This window comes from Leguminivora glycinivorella, chromosome 23, assembly GCF_023078275.1.
Source record: "Leguminivora glycinivorella isolate SPB_JAAS2020 chromosome 23, LegGlyc_1.1, whole genome shotgun sequence".
Taxonomy (NCBI): domain Eukaryota; kingdom Metazoa; phylum Arthropoda; class Insecta; order Lepidoptera; family Tortricidae; genus Leguminivora; species Leguminivora glycinivorella.
This window is the reverse complement of record NC_062993.1, coordinates 9,916,288-9,942,774: the sequence shown is the minus strand read 5'-3', so window position 1 is coordinate 9,942,774 and position 26,487 is coordinate 9,916,288. Positions and strand designations below refer to the sequence as shown.

Genomic DNA, 26,487 nt, shown 5'->3' with positions numbered 1-26,487 from the left:
GATTTGACTAGGAGGCTAGTAGCCTATTCTGATGTATGGGGTGACAGTTCAGTATTGTATGAAAAAAATAGTTCTACTGAAATTCCGCAAGATGGCGCGTACTCATATATTTCTGGTCAGGTTTTAGATTGTACGTCGAATTTGGCATCTTAAGTAATGCTGTGGGTTCCGGCACAGGTTGATTCACAAGAGCTGGCAGGAATGGAACGAATGAGTGAATGAAATTGAGCGAAAGTGAGTGAAATTATCTTATCTGTGTATAACATTCACTAATAAAGTGGTGGATCTCACATAGTAAAAGTTTCGTTCATTCCATTCATGCCGGCTTTCATGAATCGACCAGTCTGCGTAGCCGAATGCAGAAACGCTCACGATAATATCGCTTTCGTAGCTATCTATCTCTATCGCTCTTGCGTATTGGCGCGACAGAGCCAGACTACATTCCCGCAGCGTTTCGGTGGCGTTTCGCGTCGCAGAAATGCCATTCGGCTACATGGCCTGTACACATCTGTGCGTGAAAACGTTCTTACACGCACGCGTTGTAATATACGGATCCTTGTGAGAGATGGCACATAGCTTGCGTGCAGTTTTCCAATATTTCATTGCAAGTGCACGTCTTCGCGCAGGCAGTGAAGGTTATAAAACTAGAAGCACGGTTTTTCAAGAATGTTGTACAAGTTACTGTAAATAACAGTGACTCCATCGTAGTCAAAGTACCGCTGACTGTATTGTCTTTAGACAGTCATCAACTCTTCATCAAAGAAATATCTATGTTTGATGGTAAAATATCCGTCCAATCATTGTTATAACATATAACAAAAACACACTTATTTCTCTCGACACGTGCCGTAGCTCAGTGTATCCTTGGCTTAATTATTATAAGATTTAATGTTTTGAAAAGAAGTGGCCCGCCGAGTTTCTTGCCAATGCCGGTCCCATAGTGGATATCCCCCCCTCCCAACTGAGGGGGGCTGAAATTTTCTCGAGGCTGAGGCGTAGGGTTAGAGCCGGCGTAGCTTTATTTGACGTTCATATGCGCATTGTAATATGCCTACTTGAAAAATAAATATTTCATTTTCATTAGATTTCTTCAACACTTATTAACAAGTACCTAGACGTCTTAAGCCTTTCACGTATTACCAGGGTTGGCTCAATCCTCGATTATTTCACAGAGCTACAAGTATATGCTAGCGGCCGCGAAGTCGCGACCCATTCAGTGGTGACGACCTTCGCGCGACGCAATAGAACTCAATCGGCTGTTCTCGGTCCGTTTGCAGGTAAGAATTATTAACGCATTTTGTGAACATCAAAACAGTGAGTCTTCTGTACTTGACTTGTAGTATTATATTCTGTGGTATATCGATATCCCTTAAATTCACAAAATGAAATCAGACGGCGTCATCACTATCCAACTTAGCTTTCTTTGCACCCAACTCGTCCGTAGAAAAACTTACCCTCTTCCTTTTCAACGCCTTAGGATTCTTATCGTCCAGACTGGCCCTGCTGCCTTCGGAATCGCTAGACATACCGTTGGTAGCGTTTTTGATTATAAGTAGATCTTTTTCAATTTCGGTCAGTTCTCGAGGTTTGATCGGCTTTATTTTGATTTTAGGTGGTTTTGGTTTGGGATCTTCGGCGGGTTTACGTTTCTTGTATGTGCGCTTGGGTAGTTTTGGTTTGTCTTCCTGTAACTGAGATAACATGGGGTTATTACATATAATACTAAGCATGCACTTACATTTTACGATTTTTTTACGGGATACATGCACTGTAAAATATACTTTACGTGTGTAGTAAGTACTTAGACGTTATTAGCAAGATAAAAATGTAAAAATTAAATATACCTGGCATAGTTTGTACACAATAATTGTAATTGTTGAATTATTAAAACACGCGTTGTACTATAATTTATTTAATTTAAGTTTTAGTTAACTTATTTTTTTAAAGCGGGTGTGCACTCGTTATACTTATTTACTACCTAACATTTTATTTCTGTTTTAGTTATATGTATTTCTCTAAAGTGAAATGTATAATTTCTTTGAGAAAATAAAGATCTATAAACCTAAAAGTTTGTAAAATACACTTTGCGAATAAGTAATTTGTGATTTATTTTCAAAAATCAGCAAGTGACGAACTATCTAGAAACTAGATTATCAAATAATGATTCCAAAGCTGGTATAACACTTGCAATTTAAATCATTACCAACAAAGATATTTGATTGAGTGGAAGTGAGGTGCTAGCTATTAAAGAAGACAGAAAATACCATTATTTCGGAAACATAAGCCCTGCAAGTAATAGAAGGTTATCGATTAAAGCCTGACCAAAAATGTATGACTGCGCGCCATGTTGCGGAATTTCATTAAAACTATTTTCTTCATACTATAGCCTGACAACATTTTATTTGACCCTGAAAGAGTGTCGCTACAAACCGCTTTCATATGGCAATAATGTGCGGACGTCATATATAATGGGGACAGCGTATACTGGTTTCGCGTTAATATTTGAAGAGAATGAAAACATGGTTTTAGAGAATCCAAGTTTAATAAGCAAGGTTTAAATACTCGCTACTTGTCTCCGCACAGCCCAAAATCCATAAATCTTGTGTCTTTATCGAAGTCGTCGATTATTTTTGCGTGGGACCTTGTTTTATACTGGTGTCAATGATGTGACCTCCTTATTTCTATAAATATTTTTTACGGGCAGAGCTACAGACATCTTAAATAAGAACAAAAAAGATATTAAGCTAAATCGAAACCAAATAATCAGTACAGGAGAACCGCACTATAAATTGTCAGTACCAGACATGTCAACAACCGATTTCGGAACATTGTTATCGAAATACTGTGAAATCCTTCATCCTCTTTTGTTGTTAGTATATTTATCACGTTAAGTATAACTATTTTCACTTTTTTAAATATTATTTTGGGCATATTTGCGATGAAACCGTTAGAAAATGTATAATATTTACTTCTCATTTACATAACTCACATTCGATGACTTTCGACGACGGGTGTCAAATAGTAATCCTTGCCAGTAAAAGAAATTAGTTCAACTGAAATTCCGCAACGTGGCGAGGGTCAAATAAAAACTTGTCAGGCTATACATTCAAAGAGGATCAAGTATTATAGAGAGTTACTGTCAAAGTAAAATGTGTAATTACAGTGCATAGACTGCCATCTCTCGACACAAGCTTAAAACTTTTAAACCTCAGTTTTGACAATTTGGCCCATATTCTTGATATGTGTTAAAATGTCAAATATTAATATTAGCGCCATCTAGCCGAGCGTTCCCAAAAGGTGTAACGCCATCTAGGCCACCGTGCGGTCACACACTTAAATTGTTGATCCACTTCTAGCTCAATTTATATTGGACATCTCATAGTTAAGCATAGTTAAGGTGGCTCGCTTAGGTTACCCGAAGCTCAGGCTGCGTTAGATGGCGTTAATCTTCAAATTACCAGTCTTATTTTTTTTGTGGAGTCGTACAGGCATTTATATACTTTCAATTATGCTTCGCGAACATTTAATATTAAAATTGACGTATTACAACAAACATTCAACTTCTCATTGTAACATTAATCCCCTTAATGTAGATAAATTTACTATTTTACACTATTTCTAAGTACCACTCACACATACAAACAGTGTTTTTGTATTCCTTCTAGTCGATAATTTCACGCGGCGACAGCTTGTTTAAATAGCCTTGCGGTAAATACGTGCCATCGCATGATTTGCATGGAAGTACTGGGTTCGAATCCAGGACTGTTTCTCTTTTTTTTTTAATACTACGTCGGTGGCAAATAAGCATACGGTCCGCCTAATGGAAAGCGGTCACCGTAACCTATGGACGCCTGCAACTCAAAGAGTGTCGCATGCGCGTTGCCGCCCCATTAGAAACTTGTACACTCCCCTTTGCTGCGTGTGCACAGCAAAAGGAGTGTACAAGTTCAAAGGAGGGTTTGGGTTGCCGACGACTCAAAGGACAATAGACGGAACAAATTAGTTCCGTAAGTCCCACCCCACACCCTCGTTGAGCTCTGGCAGCCTTACTCACCGGCAGGAACACAACACTATGAGACACTATTTTTTGTTTTATTATTATACATAAATGTATATGTACTCGTACAGTAGTTACTGAGCGTTAACCACAAAAAAAATTAAAAACCTATTCTCTTACATGGTAATAATTTTTGGGTTCGTCGAACTCAGAATTTCTAACATAATTATCCTAATCTGATATTTTTAAAAATTCCATAAAAGTATAGATAAATTTTAGTTTCTAAACTACGATTCGAATGATTTTTTTTTTCTAATTGTTTATTTTCGATGGAGCAAGGGTATTCAAATCGCTTTTGAAATCTTAAATTAGTAAATGAAAATGCAATAGTTAACTGAGTAACGTTATGCTTTAAAAACTCAAGTGGACTTTTTTTATCTAAGGAGTAATTTCGATAAAATATTATATTTAGCGAGGGTATTAAAAGTTGTGTTTTATATCTCAACTTAATAAATAGAAAATCAAAATGACAATAAAAATATCAATAGGTTCTCTAAGATAAAATTGATACCTTCGGCTCTCCATTCTTGCTCGGTCAATAAAAAATACGAAATTTATATCCAAAAAAATACAAAAAGTTAATAGAATCCTGGGAATCGAACGCACCTTCACGGCGTGACAGACGACTGTACACCAACGACGCCATTACATAACACGCTGTTCCCGACGAAATTAGGCTATACATATATAATTAATTAAATATAAATAATAATGTCAAATCCATACTAATATTACAAATGGGAAATGGTGTGTGTCTGTTTGTTTGTCCGTCTTTCACGGCAAAACCGGAGCGACGAATTGACGTGATTTTTTGATTCTACTTTTTGTCTCTTTCTTACGTGAGCGAAGCCGCGGTCAAAAGCTAGTTTATCAAAAGCGGTATAAAGCTGTATAAAGCGGTATAAAGCTGGTTACTCTATAATCTGAAGTGGAAGAATTCGTTGTTTCACCAAAGATAATGTGTGTTTGTTTGTTTGTCCGTCTTTCACGGCCAAACGGAGCGACGGATTGACATGTTTTTTAAGTGGAGATAGTTGAAGGGATGGAGAGTGACATATGCTACTTTTGTCTCTTTCTAACGCAAGCGAAGCCGCGGGCAAAAGCTAGTACAGCACGGGTAGCATGGTCGCGCTCGCGCGATAGACGATAATATATCAGGCCGTCCCTGTCGCACTATTAGTGAGTGCGATTATAGGGACGGCCAGATGTTTTATCATTTATCGCGCGACCATAATTGCCTGCCTGGACCAGATTATATTGATGATAATTATTATTTGTAACCATTTAGTTAATATTGTCTTCAGTTACCGCGATAGTTACTCATGAAATAAAAACTATGAAAACGGATTAAATCGCGTATAATGAGTTTAAAATTCATCCCAATGTTTCAAACACTTTACAGCGTTCGTGGTCAACGGGTGACTGAGGAAAAATTACAATGTGCAAAAGCTACCCATATTCTTGTATATAACCATTTAGTTGTTGAAGAAAAACATTCACACAACAATAACATAGGTCAACCAGCTCAGTAAATGCAATACTTTACTAATACTATGCCCACACTATGACCTATGTATAATGTATTATGACCAGACGTGTAATATTTTATTTTATCAACAAAGGCATAATAAAGGATTGTATTGTATTTTTGTATGAAAATAAAAAATAGGAAAGCAATATAGTAATAGTCAAATATTCCATTAAAAAAATAAAAAATACTTAATAAATCCATAAAAGTTCAAATGATTAAAAAAAACTTCGGATTCGAACCCACGATCTTCTGCATCATAGTCAGTCGTTTGACCAGGACGCCATTTCGATTTACATTAGCAGTGTCGAAATACACGATATGTATCTTTGTTGACAAAATGCGTCATTATTTCTGAGTCTGCTTGAGTTAACTAAACCAATATCTTTAAATAATTACTTGTCAAGAGCCAAATGTCACTGATGACAATGTCAACTAAAAATGCGCGAAATATGACGGCTCTGTGTCTGTACACAAAATTTGGCACGCACATTTACGTAAAATTAATAAAAAATTCACAAGGATTTGTCCATGATTTCTGTATGAAACAATGTATTTCATTCACTACCGCGACGACGGATAATGTATAGTAGATGTATGCGCATATTTTTATTTAGTTGTAGTGTGCGGTGACTAAATAAATGGTAGATGTTTTTTGTATGGAAAGCGAGCCACCTTAAGCTATGACGTTCCAGTATAAAATGAGCTAGAAGTGGATCAAAAATTAAAGTCCGTGACTGTACCTATTTCTATATGGTTCTAAGGTACGTTTTTTTCTTAGACTGTAGCTGTCTATACGGAGTTACATATTATAACCCCCTTATTCATAAACGTTCACTAAAGTTATCAAGCCGATAAAGTTCGTTTGTCCCTTTCTATTAGACCAATACGTCGGAAAAGGACAAACGAACTTTATCGGCTTGTTAACTTTAGTGAACGTTTATGGATAAGGGGGTAAGTCTTTGCTACACTGAACTATCAGCGCATACGTCACACGTATATGGGCATTTTCAGTATTTGGGACCCCCCAATTAGCGTAAGTCGTTAACAAAAATTAACTCGCTGTCAGTTTTGTGACGATAAGTAAGCATGAAATTTCAATAAAATATTTTTGTGTTAATTACATAAAGTTTAAGCAATAATCTACATTCAGAATGTAAAAAAAAAGTAATTTTTTAGACAGATTTTATGCTTAAATGTCGTCACAAAACTGTCAGCGAGTTAATTTTTGTTAACAACTTACGCTAATTGGGGAGTCCCAAATACTGAAAATGACCATATTTGCGTATCTACTTATAATAAACAACAGAATGATTTGCGAAGTAAGTTATTATTTAAAGTCACCTGTTTCGGTTTAGCCCCAATGTAGCCGGAACACCTCTTGGCGCCGCACAGACACCGTTTCTTCTCTATGCCTGCGCACTCCAAATTGTAGTTGAACGTCACTTCGGAATTCTGTAATACAACAAAAATATATTTGTGAGTAAACCTGGAAATTGGGTCATTTTTTGATACTACTACTGGCCTTAGCGTCTGTTTCAGACGATTTATGTTGCAATGTCAGAGAGACATCGCTTTTGATGACTAAAGAGACCTATGCGAGAGCGACATATTCTGCCACATAGCTGACAAGGGAAGCTTGCAACCGATTGCGTCGTTCCGCTATGGTGTCTTCTTTCCCTTTTGTCAGCAAGTGCCGCAAACCAGGTCTTATCGACGAACTTGCGACCATCTCCAACGCGCTTTCGCCATTCCGTTCGCTTCTCCCAGTTTTGGTAGTCGATTTTAAAGGCTGCCATGTCCCTCTTAGCGCAGTCCTTGAAGCGCAGCAATGGTCTCCCAACATCTCTTTTGGCCCACTGGTGGCCGAGCCGGGAATCGAACCCGGGTCTTCAGCTTACGCGGCTAACGTCCTCACCACTAGACCACCCGCCCGCCGTGGTACCCGACGAAATTTCTCTAGTGTATGTTATCTCTGATAAAGCTAGGCGCCTTTGACCAACTCTAAGGGCGTCACCACCATGGTTGTGAGCAAGTACTCACGGCAGGAATGTCGTATAGCGCGAAGAGCCCGACTCGCACATCGCCGAGAACCATCCACTTCTACGTCTCGCAGTTCGGCCCGCAACAGTGGCTCATGAACCTGCAACTCTTTATGCTTACTGTACCTGTGCTCACTGTGTCTCGGTTGCCTCACAGTTGCCGCCTGTCAACGCGACCAGTACCTGTCTTATCTCACTCCCACAAGCATGGTACGCGTTCGCCTACACGAGCTGGCTGTGTGCGTAGTAACGCGCTTCTTTCATATCCTCGTAAGACCCACCATTGTTAGATTTCCCATTTCGAATTTGAACCTTGTTTAATAAGTAAATAATATTTTCGTTTGTTTCAAAAAGTAATATAACAAGGGAAATTCTACTTTATTTGGTTCATGAAAGATTCAAATTCTTTTGCAATAACTGTGTACATTGGTTTTTTTTTTTTTTTTTTTTTTTAGGGATAGGAGGCAAACGAGCAGACAGGTCGCCTGATGGTAAGCGATCACCGCCGCCCATGGACACCCGAAACACCAGAGGTGTTGGAGGTGCGTTGCCGGCCTTTAAGATGGGTGTACGCTCTTTTCTTGAAGATTTGATTGTAATGTACATTGGGTCTTACGAGGATATATTTGATCGCCATTGTCCGAGGTGTGATTCTAGAGTCTAGGCTGTAAGTAACTCACGGCAGGAATGTCGTACAGCGCGAAGAGCCCGACTCGCACATCGCCGAGAACCGTCCACTTCTGCGTCTCGCAGTTCGGCTCGCAGCAGTGGTTCATGAACCTGTAACATACGCAAAATCACATTAGATCTGTCCAAGGCTTTTGATACGGTTGGCAGACGTTGTTTTGAGACATGTAAGGCAGAGTACGAATAAATGTTATTAATTAGACTTCTACTAATCATCTTCCAGGTAAATAGGTGAAAAACTAGGACTTAGTGAAAATTTGCACTAATAGCAATAGCGTTTCCCGCGGAGTGCCTCAGGGTTCCGTTCTTGGTCCCCTACTGTTTTACATTATTTTTCTTTTCCTTACACTGGCTTTTATTCCCTAACAATAGCAAAGGGCTTTTACATTGACATAATAAATTAAAAGTTTTATTTTACGTACAGATGTAGTGCGAAAAGATTTTCCTTCGTAATATTGTCTTTGGTTACCGCGTAACTATCATGAAATAAAACTACGGAAACGGATTATATCGCGTATAACGAATTTACAATTCATCCCGACGTTTCGAACACTGTACAGCGTCCGTCACCCGTTGACCACGGTTGCCTTTAGGCCCCGCGACGATCATGCGCTCCTTGTCCAGCGTGAGGAAGTAGGGAACCCATGTTGATCAGCTCGCCCACGTGTTCAACCACCAATTAAAAAATAATCGAACTAGACGGACTTTGATGATTTATCTTGGAGTGCCACAAGGTTCAATTCTAGGAGCCATACAATTCCTGATTCCTGGAGTACCTCAGGGTTCAACATTTGCCCCCCTTAATGTTTTAACATAAAAATAGCATATTTGAATAGATTTTACCTGGCTAGACTGCGTCTATAATTCCTGTCCAATTAGATAGAATTTGATGATTTATCTTGGAGTACCAAAGGGTGCTTTTCTAGAACCTATACACTTCCTAATTCCTGGAGTACCTCAGGGTTCAATACTTGGCCCCCTACTATTTAATCCTATTACCTGGCTAGGTTGCCTTTAGGCCCCGCGTCGATCATGCGCTCTTTATCTAGCGTGAGGAAGTAGAAGTTCTCGTCCCGGATCTCGTGCTTGCGGCACATCCTTCTGCGGAACTCCTCCATGTCGATCAGCTCGCCCACGTATTCGATTACGAATTGACCTGAATGGGAAAAAAAAATATTAAATTAAAAAACAAGCAAAGAGAGACACGGTGTCTCAAAAAGGACACGCCACAGTGACACTAGAGGTAGACCAGCCCAAGAGGAATCCAACCAACCTAACATGACCCCAGTAAAAGTTGCACCATTTTCAAGTTCCATTGGAATCCTTCTGATATGCGATGTCGGATCGGATAATGTGAAAACGTACTTACACACATTGATTTCACATTATCCGATCCGATATCGGATGTCGGACCGATATCCCATACATTACAGGCGCCATCTTGGATTCTTTCTATTGAAATCCTTCCAACATTCGATATCAGATCGTATAATGTGAAAACGGCCTAAGAGTAAGTATGGTGCTATTCACACTATTCGGATCCGACACCGCGCCGCCCGCACCCCTCGTACCGCCGACCGAACCGTTTGAAATACCCGACACTCGACAAGTGGGAATAGAGGCGCTGACACCAAATTAACATCAGGATCCTACACCCGACATAGAGGAAACGAGTTCTAACGGGCTTATAATTTAGAGCAACGTACCCTGCTTGATGTCCTGCAGCGTGCGCAGCCCCCAGCCGCGGTGCGGCGTGCGGTAGGCCTGCAGGCGCGGGTACTGCCGCTTCTCGAACGCGCGGTTGTAGCGGTCGCATGCGGGACATGTCGGGACATGTACGTACCCTGCTTGATGTCCTGCAGCGTGCGCAGCCCCCAGCCGCGGTGCGGCGTGCGGTAGGCCTGCAGGCGCGGGTACTGCCGCTTCTCGAACGCGCGGTTGTAGCGGTCGCATGCGGGACATGTCGGGACATGTACGTACCCTGCTTGATGTCCTGCAGCGTGCGCAGCCCCCAGCCGCGGTGCGGCGTGCGGTAGGCCTGCAGGCGCGGGTACTGCCGCTTCTCGAACGCGCGGTTGTAGCGGTCGCATGCGGGACATGTCGGGACATGTACGTACCCTGCTTGATGTCCTGCAGCGTGCGCAGCCCCCAGCCGCGGTGCGGCGTGCGGTAGGCCTGCAGGCGCGGGTACTGCCGCTTCTCGAACGCGCGGTTGTAGCGGTCGCATGCGGGACATGTCGGGACATGTACGTACCCTGCTTGATGTCCTGCAGCGTGCGCAGCCCCCAGCCGCGGTGCGGCGTGCGGTAGGCCTGCAGGCGCGGGTACTGCCGCTTCTCGAACGCGCGGTTGTAGCGGTCGCATGCGGGACATGTCGGGACATGTACGTACCCTGCTTGATGTCCTGCAGCGTGCGCAGCCCCCAGCCGCGGTGCGGCGTGCGGTAGGCCTGCAGGCGCGGGTACTGCCGCTTCTCGAACGCGCGGTTGTAGCGGTCGCATGCGGGACATGTCGGGACATGTACGTACCCTGCTTGATGTCCTGCAGCGTGCGCAGCCCCCAGCCGCGGTGCGGCGTGCGGTAGGCCTGCAGGCGCGGGTACTGCCGCTTCTCGAACGCGCGGTTGTAGCGGTCGCATGCGGGACATGTCGGGACATGTACGTACCCTGCTTGATGTCCTGCAGCGTGCGCAGCCCCCAGCCGCGGTGCGGCGTGCGGTAGGCCTGCAGGCGCGGGTACTGCCGCTTCTCGAACGCGCGGTTGTAGCGGTCGCATGCGGGACATGTCGGGACATGTACGTACCCTGCTTGATGTCCTGCAGCGTGCGCAGCCCCCAGCCGCGGTGCGGCGTGCGGTAGGCCTGCAGGCGCGGGTACTGCCGCTTCTCGAACGCGCGGTTGTAGCGGTCGCATGCGGGACATGTCGGGACATGTACGTACCCTGCTTGATGTCCTGCAGCGTGCGCAGCCCCCAGCCGCGGTGCGGCGTGCGGTAGGCCTGCAGGCGCGGGTACTGCCGCTTCTCGAACGCGCGGTTGTAGCGGTCGCATGCGGGACATGTCGGGACATGTACGTACCCTGCTTGATGTCCTGCAGCGTGCGCAGCCCCCAGCCGCGGTGCGGCGTGCGGTAGGCCTGCAGGCGCGGGTACTGCCGCTTCTCGAACGCGCGGTTGTAGCGGTCGCATGCGGGACATGTCGGGACATGTACGTACCCTGCTTGATGTCCTGCAGCGTGCGCAGCCCCCAGCCGCGGTGCGGCGTGCGGTAGGCCTGCAGGCGCGGGTACTGCCGCTTCTCGAACGCGCGGTTGTAGCGGTCGCATGCGGGACATGTCGGGACATGTACGTACCCTGCTTGATGTCCTGCAGCGTGCGCAGCCCCCAGCCGCGGTGCGGCGTGCGGTAGGCCTGCAGGCGCGGGTACTGCCGCTTCTCGAACGCGCGGTTGTAGCGGTCGCATGCGGGACATGTCGGGACATGTACGTACCCTGCTTGATGTCCTGCAGCGTGCGCAGCCCCCAGCCGCGGTGCGGCGTGCGGTAGGCCTGCAGGCGCGGGTACTGCCGCTTCTCGAACGCGCGGTTGTAGCGGTCGCATGCGGGACATGTCGGGACATGTACGTACCCTGCTTGATGTCCTGCAGCGTGCGCAGCCCCCAGCCGCGGTGCGGCGTGCGGTAGGCCTGCAGGCGCGGGTACTGCCGCTTCTCGAACGCGCGGTTGTAGCGGTCGCATGCGGGACATGTCGGGACATGTACGTACCCTGCTTGATGTCCTGCAGCGTGCGCAGCCCCCAGCCGCGGTGCGGCGTGCGGTAGGCCTGCAGGCGCGGGTACTGCCGCTTCTCGAACGCGCGGTTGTAGCGGTCGCATGCGGGACATGTCGGGACATGTACGTACCCTGCTTGATGTCCTGCAGCGTGCGCAGCCCCCAGCCGCGGTGCGGCGTGCGGTAGGCCTGCAGGCGCGGGTACTGCCGCTTCTCGAACGCGCGGTTGTAGCGGTCGCATGCGGGACATGTCGGGACATGTACGTACCCTGCTTGATGTCCTGCAGCGTGCGCAGCCCCCAGCCGCGGTGCGGCGTGCGGTAGGCCTGCAGGCGCGGGTACTGCCGCTTCTCGAACGCGCGGTTGTAGCGGTCGCATGCGGGACATGTCGGGACATGTACGTACCCTGCTTGATGTCCTGCAGCGTGCGCAGCCCCCAGCCGCGGTGCGGCGTGCGGTAGGCCTGCAGGCGCGGGTACTGCCGCTTCTCGAACGCGCGGTTGCTGCAGCGCTCGCCCGCGCGGCACGTCGGCCCGCACTCCGTTAGCAGCATCCTACAAGAAAAAAGTTGCCTCTGTGAATAAAGGTCTGCACTAGACTGTACTAGAGATGGGCCGAATATTCGGTAAATATTCGGTATTCGGCGAGTTTTTCAATGTTCGTATTCGGCCGAATAATTCGGTTACATTGCCGAATATTTACCGAATAAACAAAGTAAATAACTAATGTAAATCTACCGTTCTAACTAATGTAAATGTAAATTACCATTGGATAATACGCTCCTATTTTAGTAGCTTTTTAAGGAACTGCTAAAAAGAGAGAAACCTATGCGTCAAAATATTGTGTAAAAAAGTTAAAAAAACCTTAGTTTAAGAGTTGAGAAGAGTTTAGAGCGGTTTTAACACTTTTAACGAAGTTTTAGTTATCTACTAAATCATAAAAACATAGTTGTAGTAACATCCCATATAACCATAATCGGTCGTCGTTCCTACGCAAATCGTCCTATTTTGTGTACACACAGGTCTTCGGGTCTCAATGCTTAGTTGCAGTACGGTCGACGTTTAGTCGAGGCGACCCAAATGGGGACGATTGGTAACAGGCACAAATGGTCACAGAAGTGACATAAGTGTGCACTACGCGTGCACACATTGTTACCGTTTGGCGACTACTTTCACAAAATCATTCGTTCATTTCATTCTTTTCAAATGGCGACTGTCAGTGACGTCAAAGTAAAAAAGAAATAAAAACATTTGACATTAAAATGTAATGGCGTAAGAATTTGTTAAAGATAAATAGATATTGTTTGCATTTGTAATATAATGTGGGCTAATTACCATGGCCAATTAAATTGCTCGAGTGATTTCATAAAATAAGTCTAAATTTATCAACGCGCCATCAATTTATCTCAGTTTAACCAGCAATAATATTATTGACTACTCGGTGTTTGTGTACATATCAGTGGCGGGGCGTCGATACAACTCGATTCCCTACGGGTTCCCTAAAATTCTCCAGTATCTGTAGAAGTTCATATAAAACAGATCCCGAAAACCCCTCCGGCTTTATCAACGAATATTTTCACGCCCCGCCACTGGTACATATATAACATAACTGTATTGATTGGTGAAGTTTTAGTGCTTCGGTGCATATACTATACTGAAATAATAAAACTAATGCCTAGAAAACCAATAAAGTTGTTAAAATATGGATTAAGACTGGGTAATATTCTATGTAAAAAACAGTCGACAAACGGTCACCAAACGGTCAACAAACGGTCGCAGAATGGTCGTAGCGTACACGCGTGACCGAAAGCAGTGAATCTTTATTGGATTTACAAAATGGCTTCCTGTATTCATTTTTTCCAGGTATCCTCAAACTTTATAAACAATTAAATATGCCGTCGTACTCAGTTGTCCTCACTGAAGAAGATTAAAAAAATTGTAACATGCGTACCGAGCTGCTGGGTTGTAAAGGATCGGGGACCATATTATTATGGTCTTCTATAGAGCAACTAGTATTTTGCGGCATTTTACAATTGACACTTGTTGAAGTAGTCGTCATTAATATTACTATCAACATTAATTTCAGCGATCTGAACTTCTTTTGTCAAGATTTTTGTAGAGATAAGTGTCCACAAATTTGAAATGTTAAAGAGAGATAAATAAAACGTAGTAGAGTAAATAATTTGTTTTTTTGTAACCCAAACAAAATACTTGTAGATGCAAGTGCGGAAAAGAGGAAAATCGATACGAGTAGCGATAAATTAATACACGAACGAAGGGAGTGTTTTAAATCGACTATCTTCTGCTATCAAGAAAAAACGACGAAGACGAGCCACTGTAATTTTACTACATGATAACGCTCGACCTCATGTCGCATCTACCGTTCGCCAACAGCTGCAGAACCTGGGCTGGGAGACGATACCCCACCCACCTTATTCTCCAGACCTTGCACCATCAGACTTTCATTTGTTTAGAGCCCTGAAACGACATTTGCGGGGTAAACAATTCAATGATTTCCATGATGTACAGGTGGAGTTGAACAACTTTTTCGAGGCACAGCCATCAGAGTTCTGGGCGAAAGGCATCCAAACTTTGCCGGATCGTTGGCAAGAAGTCATAGATGCTAATGGTGATTACATCATCGACTAAGCTTTTTGTATTGTAATAATAATAAAAAATATAAAACGTAAACCAAGTGTCTCATTACTTTTGTGCCAACCCAATATTACTATCAACATTAATTTCAGCGATCTGAACTTCTGTGCCATTTCTGCCTAAAAATAATGAACTACGTTATGTATAGGAATTTACTCTAGTATGCACTTCACAAGACATCTATTAATATCACAGTAAATACTCTATTTCATTTGATACCTACTTTTATTGTGTAAAGCAATACTACACATCTTTTTTATCAATAATAATTAAAAATTATATATCTAATACATTAAGTAACTATAAAGTGCTTATCTATTTGTATTATCGTTCTGTACTTTTCTTAACTTTCCCACATTTCTGTAAAATGTCGAAGAGTGCTTAAATGGTCGTCGTCGTTTATTATTATTTAATTCGCTCTTATTTAAATGATTCAAAGCGACCAGTCCACAACTTCACAAGACAGTTTGAGAAACCTTCGTATTTCAGATTGTCATTTGCGGATACAGTGGTTTAGGAGCAGTTCGGTAATCAGACCTACACATGTGTGTACAAATTCTGTCAATGTCACTGTCAGAAGCCGTTCTGACAGTGACAATGACAGCTACAAATTCGTCCACATGTTGTTACCGTTATGTGTGCATACGTCGACTAATAAAGTGTCGTTAAAAATCGTTCTGACAGTGACATTGACAGCCACAGATTCGTACACATTTTGTTACCGTAACAAGTGCACACGACGACTACATTTTGTTATTGCATCAATACGGTCGCATTGTTTGCACGACATTACCACGCGTTATGTCACATTTGACAGTTAGTTACTGATTTGAAGATTTTGCGACCGAAATGGTTGTATGGGATATGTAACCATTATCAATCATTTAATAGTTTTAATGAACATCCCCTTTTAAAACATGGCGTAACCGAATATTCGTATTCGGCAAAGTCCATATTCGGCCCATCTCTAGACTGTACCATACCATGACCGCGCTAGGAGCGTATCCGGCACGAAATTTACGCGATACGGACTACCTTGCCCACTGAAACGTATCGACGGCGTCGCATACCCGTATGGACCCCGTATACACGTACTCATATTCATATTCATATCATTTATTGCATTCATGTTCATTACATATACAGGTGGTAAAGTTACAATAAGTCGGTACATGATACCCTGTTAGGGCGTTGCAATTACCTTAAAACTAATTGTAGCTATTTACATGTTATAAACAGAACTACATTAATCATTACACAATAAAATATTAATAAAGAAAATAAGCAAAATATGTGATAATAAAAATAAGAACATGTCAGTCAATAATTATCTTCGTCATCATAAAAGCTCAACTATTAAATAATTAAATTAAATTAAATATGATAAAAAAAGATATTTATAAAAAAAAGAGTTAAATTAAATTGATTATTACATATATAGTATTTATTTATTCTAGTGTACTATCTGATAAAAATTCCTCGATTGTATTGTATAATATGCCTTTCGTATTAACAATGATCTAAGTTTGTTTATAAATGGTTTATAAATACTCAAGTCTTTGCCCACTACGTCTTTATCCACGTTCCATCGGATATTAAATTATAATAGTCGATCTCCCTCCTTCTTACCTGTTGAGACAGTGAGAGTATATCCCGCAAGGGTCCATTTGGTTCGGGTCGCAGTCGCACTGAGTGAGCGAGTTGGCATCTACATCTCTTCTAACGACGCTGCCGGCTGGCTTGTTCACTTTTAGCTTGACGTAGTGCGGTGGTAGGAGGGAAGAGGCGATGTCTAAGTCTTCTTCTTCGTTGGGCTGCATTTCTTGAAAAACAACGTACATATAAGAATAAAATAAACGTAGAAGCAAGTATTAGGTTGATTTCGTGTAATTTAAAGTGAATTACATTTAGTTAAGTTTTAAGTTAATGGCCTTACATCAACGAAGTAAAGCCAGGTTTAGACGAGCAATTAAGGTGGCTCGCTTTCCATACAAAAAACATCTACCATTTATTTAGTCACCGCACACTACAACTAAATAAAAATATGCGCATACATCTACTATACATTATCCGTCGTCGCGGTAGTGAATGAAATACATTGTTTCATACAGAAATCATGGACAAATCCTTGTGAATTTTTTATTAATTTTACGTAAATGTGCGTGCCAAATTTTGTGTACAGACACAGAGCCGTCATATTTCGCGCATTTTTAGTTGACATTGTCATCAGTGACATTTGGCTCTTGACAAGTAATTATTTAAAGATATTGGTTTAGTTAACTCAAGCAGACTCAGAAATAATGACGCATTTTGTCAACAAAGATACATATCGTGTATTTCGACACTGCTAACGTTAATCTAAATGGCGTCTCGGTCAAACGACTGACTATGATGCAGAAGATCGTGGGTTCGAATCCGAAGTTTTTTTTAATCATTTGAACTTTTATGGATTTATTAAGTATTTTTTATTTTTATGGAATATTTGACTATTACTATATTGCTTTCCTATTTTTTATTTTCATACAAAAATACAATACAATCCTTTATTATGCCTTTGTTGATAAAATAAAATATTACACGTCTGGTATAATACATTATACATAGGTCATAGTGTGGGCATAGTATTACTAAAGTATTGCATTTACTGAGCTGGTTGACCTATGTTATTGTTGTGTGAATGTTTTTCTTCAACAACTAAATGGGTAAATACAAGAATATGGGTAGCTTTTGCACATTGTAATTTTTCCTCAGTCACCCGTTGACCACGAACGCTGTAAAGTGCTTGAAACATCGGGATGAATTTTAAACTCATTATACGCGATTTAATCCGTTTTCATAGTTTTTATTTCATGAGTAACTATCGCGGTAACTGAAGACAATATTAACTAAATGGTTACAAATAATAATTATCATCAATATAATCTGGTCCAGGCAGGCAATTATGGTCGCGCGATAAATCATAAAACATCTGGCCGTCCCTATAATCGCACTTACTAATAGTGCGACAGGGACGGCCTGATATTTTATCGTCTATCACGTGACCATGCTACCCGTGCTGTACTAGCTTTTGCCCGCGGCTTCGCTTGCGTTAGAAAGAGACAAAAGTAACATATGTCACTCTCCATCCCTTCAACTAAATCCCCTTAAATAATCACGTCAATTCGTCGCTCCGGTTTTGCCGTGAAAGACGGACAAACAAACAGACACACACCCTTTCCCATTTGTAATATTAGTATGGATTTGACATTATTATTTATATTTAATTAATTATATATGTATAGCCCAATTTCGTCGGGAACAGTGTGTTATGTAATGGCGTCGTTGGTGTACAGTCGTCTGTCACGCCGTGAAGGTGCGTTCGATTCCCAGGATTCTATTAACTTTTTGTATTTTTTTTGGATATAAATTTCGTATTTTTTATTGACCGAGCAAGAATGGAGAGCCGAAGGTATCAATTTTATCTTAGAGAACCTATTGATATTTTTATTGTCATTTTGATTTTCTATATATTTATTAAATTGAGATATAAAACACAACTTTTAATACCCTCGCTAAATATAATATTTTATCGAAATTACTCCTTAGATAAAAAAAGTCCACTTGAGTTTTTAAAGTATTACGTTACTCAGTTAACTATTGCATTTTCATTTACTAATTTAAGATTTCAAAAGCGATTTGAATACCCTTGCTCCATCGAAAATAAACAATTAGAAAAAAAAAATCATTCGAATCGTAGTTTAGAAACTAAAATTTATCTATACTTTTTTGGAATTTTTAAAAATATCAGATTAGGATAATTATGTTAGAAATTCTGAGTTCGACGAACCCAAAAATTATTACCATGTAAGAGAATAGGTTTTTAATCTTTTTTGTGGAAAACGCTCAGTAACTACTGTACGAGTAGGTACATATACATTTATGTATAAATAATAAAACAAAAAATAGTGTCTCATAGTGTTGTGTTTCTGCCGGTGAGTAAGGCTGCCAGAGCTCAACGAGGGTGTGGGGTGCTGACGACGGGAGGACTTACGGAACTAATTTGTTCCGTCTATTGTCCTTTGAGTCGTCGGCAACCCAAACCCTCCTTTGAACTTGTACACTCCTTTTTGCTGTGCACACGCAGCAAAGGGGAGTGTACAAGTTTCTAATGGGGCGGCAACGCGCATGCGACACTCTTTGAGTTGCAGGCGTCCATAGGTTACGGTGACCGCTTTCCATTAGGCGGACCGTATGCTTATTTGCCACCGACATAGTATTAAAAAAAAAAGAGAAAAAGTCCTGGATTCGAACCCAGTACTTCCATGCAAATCATGCGATGGCACGTATTTACCGCAAGGCTATTTAAACAAGCTGTCGCCGCGTGAAATTATCGACTAGAAGGAATACAAAAACACTGTTTGTATGTGTGAGTGGTACTTAGAAATAGTGTAAAATAGTAAATTTATCTACATTAAGGGGATTTACGTTACAATGAGAAGTTGAATGTTTGTTGTAATACGTCAATTTTAATATTAAATGTTCGCGAAGCATAATTGAAAGTATATAAATGCCTGTACGACTCCACAAAAAAAATAAGACTGGTAATTTGAAGATTAACGCCATCTAACGCAGCCTGAGCTTCGGGTAACCTAAGCGAGCCACCTTAAATTTGCAGAAGTTGACTTCCACGAGTGACTTGCGTCGTGTAAACAGCTAACTTCTGTATTTTTTCAACTTTTGCTAGCTTGCTGCAAGCTCTGCGTGTAAACATCAAAAAATAGACTCGGCAAGTAACTTCTGCAATTATCGTAGGTTGTACAACTTGCACGTTTAGACGAGCAATAAAACTTGCAGAACAATACTTTTGCAATGTAATGTCCATGTGTAAACAGTCGCTGCAAGTTGACTTCTTGCAAGTTTTACAACTTGCAACACTTGCCGCAAGTACAACGTGTAAACACATTTTAGATATCCCTGCAATAACTTCTGTGTTTATTTTGTCGACGGAATAAAGTTTTCTTGCTGGCATGTCGGATAGAAAAGTTTAGATCCGTGACAAAGTCATCAAATTGATATTGCACTATGAGCAACATGGATAATTATGGGACACAAAGTGTAAAGATTATCGAAACAAAATTAGGAAAAAAAACCGGCCAAGAGCGTGTCGGGCCACGCTCAGTGTAGGGTTCCGTAGTTTTCCGTATTTTTCTCAAAAACTACTGAACCCATTAAGTTCAAAACAATTTTCCTAGAAAGTCTTTATAAAGTTCTACTTTTGTGATTTTTTTCATATTTTTTAAACATACGGTTCAAAAGTTAGAGGGGGGGGACGCACTTTTTTTTCCTTTAGGAGCGATTATTTCCGAAAATACTAATATTATCAAAAAACCATCTTAGTAAACCCTTATTCATTTTTAAATACCTATCCAACAATATATCACACGTTGGGGTTGGAATGAAAAAAAATATCAGCCCCCACTTTACATGTAGGGGGGGTACACTAATAAAACATTTTTTTCCATTTTTTATTTTTGCACTTTGTCGGCGTGATTGAAATACATATTGGTACCAAATTTCAGCTTTCTAGTGCTAACGGTTACTGAGATTATCCGCGGACGGACGGACGGACGGACGGACGGACGGACGGACGGACGGACGGACGGACGGACGGACGGACGGACGGACAGACAGACATGGCGAAACTATAAGGGTTCCTAGTTGACTACGGAACCCTAAAAACCGGCCAAGAGCGTGTCGGGCTCTGAGTAAACCTTTATTAATTTTTAAATACCTATCCAACAATATATCACATGTTGGGGTTGGAATGAAAAAAAATATCAGGCCCCACTTTACATGTAGAGGGGGTACCCTAATAAAACATTTTTTTCCATTTTTTATTGTTGGCGTGATTGATATACATATTGGTACCAAATTTCAGCTTTCTGGTGCTTACGGTTACTGAGATTATCCGCGGACGGACGGACAGACAGACATGGCGAAACTATAAGGGTAGGGTAGTTGACTACGGAACCCTAAAAACAGCTTTGCTGCAGCTAATCTAGCAGCAAAAAGCAGGCAGCAAAAATTGTTTTGAACTTGATAGGTTCAGTAGTTTTTGAGAAAAATACGGAAAACTACGGAACCCTACACTGAGCGTGGCCCGACACGCTCTTGGCCGGTTTTTACAATTTTTTTATACCGTGAAGGTTCTTCTCGTAGTTCGATTAATACATTGCGTTGTATTCCTATAACATCTCGTCTTAAAATCCAATCTTTTACCCCCTTCCTATTCTTCCGTGTTTTCTTCCCCACTACTATTATTATCGCCGCAGCTGTACGCATTTTACTATGAGCGGGCATTTTTAATTTGTAAATACTTGTGGTATAATCGCCAACACACTTATCCCATTTAAACACGTATGCAAGAACTTGCCAGGAAGATCTTGCTAATAACTTCTAAAAAAGACTTGCGACAGAAAAATTGCAGGTAGTCTAAACAGACCAACGATTTGATGCAACAAAAGTTGCCACAAGTTATTGCTAATATAAACAGTCCTGCAAAATCTTCCAGCAAGAACTTGCTTGTCAGCTTGCAGATGTAACTTGTGCTACAAAAATTGCATGTAGTGTAAACAAAAACGCAAGTTATTGCTCAATTTATTGCAGCAAGAACTTGCTCGTCTAAACCTGGCTTAAGATAAACATGGAAGCCGCCTTTAAGAACATTACCGTTCAAATTCTTGGCACCGTTTAGCACACATAGACAATTGACAACATTTCATATTTTTGAGTACTACTTTTTATTGTTTGGTTTGAAAGAACTCAATACTAAAAGATACACGTATTTTTTTATTTTTCCAAAAACTGCTATTTTAATGAGAATTTCCCTTTTTATTACTGCTTCGAGCAGAAAGAGCGTAAGTTACAAACGTCAAGACACAGCTTCGTGACGTCACATGTGTTGTTTCATACACCTAAGAAAACGACAAAATCATTCCTAAAAAAAAAGTTTTAACAGTCAGCTTAAACATTCCGGTATGTCTGACTGTCAAGTGTCACTGTCAACCACTAGTGAATGACTACGAATCATAGACTAAGCCATGATTTTTTTAATATCTTTGCTACGAACTGTTATAAGTTTCACTGTCAAACTCAAGTGACATCCCAACTGGAAGATTTTTTTGATATAGTGGCAGCTCTAAATCAGCTATTTGACGTCACTTCCCCTTTAAACTATTTTTAAGATTTTTTATACTAAAAATGCGGAAAAAAAAATTTAAAAAATGATTTATGTGATCTACAAGCGTATATCTCGAAATGGTTTTCGATTTAGGGACATTGAAAATTTTGAAACGTTGTCAATTACGCCTACATTTACACAAGACAATACGTTTACAGGCCCTGTAATCAAAACTGGTAAACAAAACAATAGTCATCTCTTTTATACTAATGCACACAGATAAGTGTAGCTGAAATGCATATAATGTCACAAACTACCAATCAGCGATTTTATTCGGCTAATAACCTTCTTGCTGTACGTACTGGCAGCTAAGAATTCGCGGTTCATATTTGACTAAAATTTGACACGAAAGGGGATGGGTTTATGTCATACATTAAAGAACCAAGCAAAAATAATTTTAATTTTATGCATATTAAAAAATAACTAGGTACATAATTGATTTGGTCAGACAGATTAGGTACTATGAACAAGTTATTTTGATCATATTTTAATCAAATTAAAATTAATAATCCACTTTTAATTCTATATGTACGAACAATTGATATAATGAAGTAAATAAAACTAGTGTAATTATAATATAGTTATATATTTAATCATAATAACCGGATTACCTCTAGTATGTGTTTAAAAAAATATTTTTTATTTAATTGTATATTGCTTAAAATATAAAATATATTTTATTTAATTGCATACTGCAAGCAGATGGCATCGCTTTCTCACGCCGATAAAGACCCGACGAAAGGTATTAGACAAAACAAAAAAGAGAGGTAATAAACACGTAACGATAATAATATGACGCTAACATCAATAACACAAACGTGCAGAATTGCAGATGGTGCGTAACAATAAACTTTACGACTAGAATAAGTAAAAAATATGTGGTTTTTACCTCAACAATAAACTAAAAAGAGACTAAGTTTGGGAGAGTGTGTAGCGACAAGATTCGATAAATTTGCATTCAATTCGTCCCCAACACTGTTTTCGGGCGAGCGTGGGGTGTGATGCGACGCACGGGCGCGGGGTACACTCTCCCTTTACCCCAGCCCCCGAATGCACGGAACTCGTGCGCGGACTGTACATTAAGGTATGTCTACATATTTTTGGCACTTTGTGTTTGTTCATTGTAAAAGGAATAGAAAATTGTACGTAATGTTATAGTTGCCAGCAAATTAGTCAATTGATTTCTACTTTCAATACGATATTGTTTCGTACAATATCGTAGTTCGATATAGTAGGTGGTTCGTAGGTTTGATAGGTTTCTAATAATATAAACGATAGACAATATATTTGCGTCATAAATTAATAATATACGTAATACATATTCGTACATCGTTACCATCAAACTTATCCATACTAATATTATAAATGGGAAAGTGTGTGTGTCTGTTTGTTTGTCTGTCTTTCACGGCCAAACGGAGCGACGAATTGACGTGATTTTGTAAGTGGAGACAGTTGAAGGGATGGAGAGTGACATAGGCTACTTTTTGTCCCTTTCTAACGCGTGCGAAGCCGCGGGTAAAAGCTAGTTCTTTTATATTTAATACTAAGAGTCAAAGTGCTGGCTAGCAAGCTTAACTACTGCTCCAGGACGACTAAGACATAAGCATTAATCATTTGACAAATTATGAAAATTAGGGTACAACATCATCATCCTCCTTGCGTTATCCCGGCATTTACCACGGCTCATGGGAGTCTGGGGTCCGCTCTGACAACTAATTCCAAGATTTGGCGTAGGCACTAGTTTTTACGAAATCGACTGCCATCTGACCTTCCAACCCGAAGGGTAACTAGGCCTTATTGGAATTAGTCCGGTTTCCTCACGATGTTTTTCTTCACCGGAAAGCGACTGGCAAATATCAAATGACATTTCAACTCATTGGTACGAGCCGGGGTTCGAACCCGCGACCTCCAGATCGAAAGTCGCACGCTCTAACCGCTAAGCTACTATGAAAATTTGGGTACATTCACGCCTAAATAGACCATAAAGAAATAAAGCAAAACAATCAGAGCCATAATCTGAACCATGGCACGAGTAAGCTACCAGGGTGTCGCGTCGCGAGAGAAAACCTCCCGCTCCGCTCTCCCGGGGAGCCGCGCTCGCGGTCTGTGAATGGTTTGTGTTCATCATTTTGTTCTGCTTTACAACCTGCTTTTATAATAACCTAACCACAAAATTAAAATCTTGAAAAAACCCCGACCGCGATATAGTAGACCGATTTTCATGAAACATGGCTAAGAACACTCCCGACTTACTCAGCTTTCAGACAAAAAAAAAACTAAATCTAAATCCGTTCATCCGTTCGGGAGCTACGATGCCACCGACAGACACACACACAGATAGACACACATACAGACATACACACAGACAGACGTCAAACTTATAACACCCGTCGTTTTTACGTCGGGGGTTAAAAATAACTAAAATTTACTAGTGATATTTGAACTTACGGCCTACATTTAGAGTATTTACGGCCCAGCCACGACATTGGGCTAAGCGCGACAGCGGTGAGCGGCGGCCATACATTGGAGCGAGACACAGCGATGGGACTTTTCATTCGCACGTACGGCTGCCGCTCACCGCTGTCGCGCTTAGACCAATGTCGTGGCTGGGCCGTTAGACGTAGCTCAAAATGATCTATCCTCTAAAAATTCCTATGATACGATTCCTTTTGATAGCAAATTCAAATTAGACTGACAGATTTTTGTGGATTGGATCCTTTTTTAACCCCCGACGCAAAAACAACGGGATGTTATAAGTTTGACGTGTCTGTCTGTGTGTGTCTGTCTGTAGCATCGTAGCTCACGACCGGATGAACCGATTTCCATTTAGTTTTTTTTTTGTTTTAAAGCTGAGTTAGTCGGGAGTGTTCTTAGCCATGTTTCATGAAAATCGGTCCACTATGTCGCGGTCGGGGGTTTTATCAAACTTTTAATTTTTAATATATGTGCCTATCTTTAAGTTTAATAATATATCATAGTTTTCTATTCATAAGCAATAAAATGTATTTTAATTTACATTCATTTCCGTGTAATGCGGACCATTTAATTGTTTTGAGCTTGAATATTAGGTGTGCTTGTTATTTTCAAACTACCTACAGTTGATCGGTACTGGGTTTGTATCCTAGTAAAAGCATTTGTTTGTATTATTATAAACATTATGTATATGATGTGCAACACAAGCATTAAATCTTGAGCTTAGCGTGGGACATATCAATGTGTGTAAGTACGTTTTCACATTATCCGATCCTACATCGGATATCAGAAGGACTGCAACGGAAAAAATCCAAGATGGCGCCTGTAATGCCTGTAATATCGGTCCGACATCCGATATTGGATCGGATAATGTGAAAACGCACTAAGGGTCTCCTATCATATTTATTTACTGATTATGTAACTACTTACTTTTCAGTATTTCACAGGCCCTCTGCGCGTGTTCCATGGCAGTTGTGAAAGCGGCATCTATCTTGGACTTCTGACTAGATATTCTGCCAGAATCACCTAAAAAAAAAGGTTGCTTAGTGAATTACCATTATTGGAAACATGGCATCTTCTGTGCATAAAGTCTCCGCCTTCCTAAGATAAATGGTACATATATAAAAATAGTACATTACTACAGAGGCCGGGACAAAGGGGGTTGCCGGCCGAAGACATATAGACCAGACCTGTTCGTCGCCTTGCTATTTCCTGTTTGCCCTACCTAACCATACGCAGGCTGGTCCCGACTCCAAAAATAATTGATTTGTTTATAATTTGGATGTTTAGATTATTGCAATCCGATAAGAAATCTGAATTCGAAGGTTTATTATTTTTGGCTTTTTAGTTTCTCCGTGTTTTGTAACACGCTTTTTTTTTGAAGGCGGTTTTATTTTTTGTTAAAAAGTTAATTTATTTGTTGATTTTTAGTGGTTCCTAGTGATATTATATGTATCAGTCCGAATATATGTACAGTAGTGAAAGAATTGTCCTTTAACTCCTAACCATTGAGGAGTTGACCTTCCATCATCAGCTCAGCCACATAAAATTATTACCATCAGGCGCAAATACTGGTGCACCTTTGAAAAATACACAAAAAACATTACATGTGCCTATAACATTTGAAGAGTTCCCTCGATTTCTCCAAGATCCCATCATCAGACCACGACTTGGTGCCAATGGGACCATCTCGGGGTTATACCCGTTCGATCAAAAAAAAAATTTTGAAAATCGGTCTACGATTCTCGGAGATATCGAGTAACATACATACAAAAAAAAAAAAAAAAAAAAAAAATTCAGTCGAATTGAGAACCTCCTCCTTTTTTGAAGTCGGTTAAAAAATATCATACCTTCTTGGAAAGGAAACACTCTGCCTCTGTTGACCCAGTAATGGTCGTACTGTCCGAAAAATCGCACCACAAACTCGCACGGCGAATGTTTCACCGCTAGAATGTTGTCTGGGATCTCGGTGGGATGAAGAACTATTCCTGGCCACCATCTGGGAACAAATAAATGTTGGAATTTGTATTTATATTTATTTATTGCAATTCACATGTACAT

At 40.9% G+C, this 26,487-nt stretch overlaps 1 protein-coding gene and 1 non-coding gene across 2 annotated transcripts; both read right to left on the bottom strand.

The window, feature by feature from the left end:
• Positions 1–26,487, bottom strand: LOC125238212. Its single transcript, XM_048145486.1, has 9 exons — positions 26,480–26,487; positions 26,277–26,425; positions 25,357–25,452; positions 16,365–16,557; positions 10,021–12,635; positions 9,314–9,470; positions 8,308–8,407; positions 6,930–7,040; positions 1–1,691 (listed from the first exon to the last, which is right to left on the bottom strand). Exons 1-9 carry the CDS (start codon positions 26,485–26,487, stop codon positions 1,389–1,391), a joined length of 3,732 nt encoding a protein of 1,243 aa, XP_048001443.1. The 3' UTR covers positions 1–1,388.
• Positions 7,449–7,520, bottom strand: Trnat-cgu. The gene has a single exon. It is a non-coding gene; the product is annotated as a tRNA-Thr (tRNA).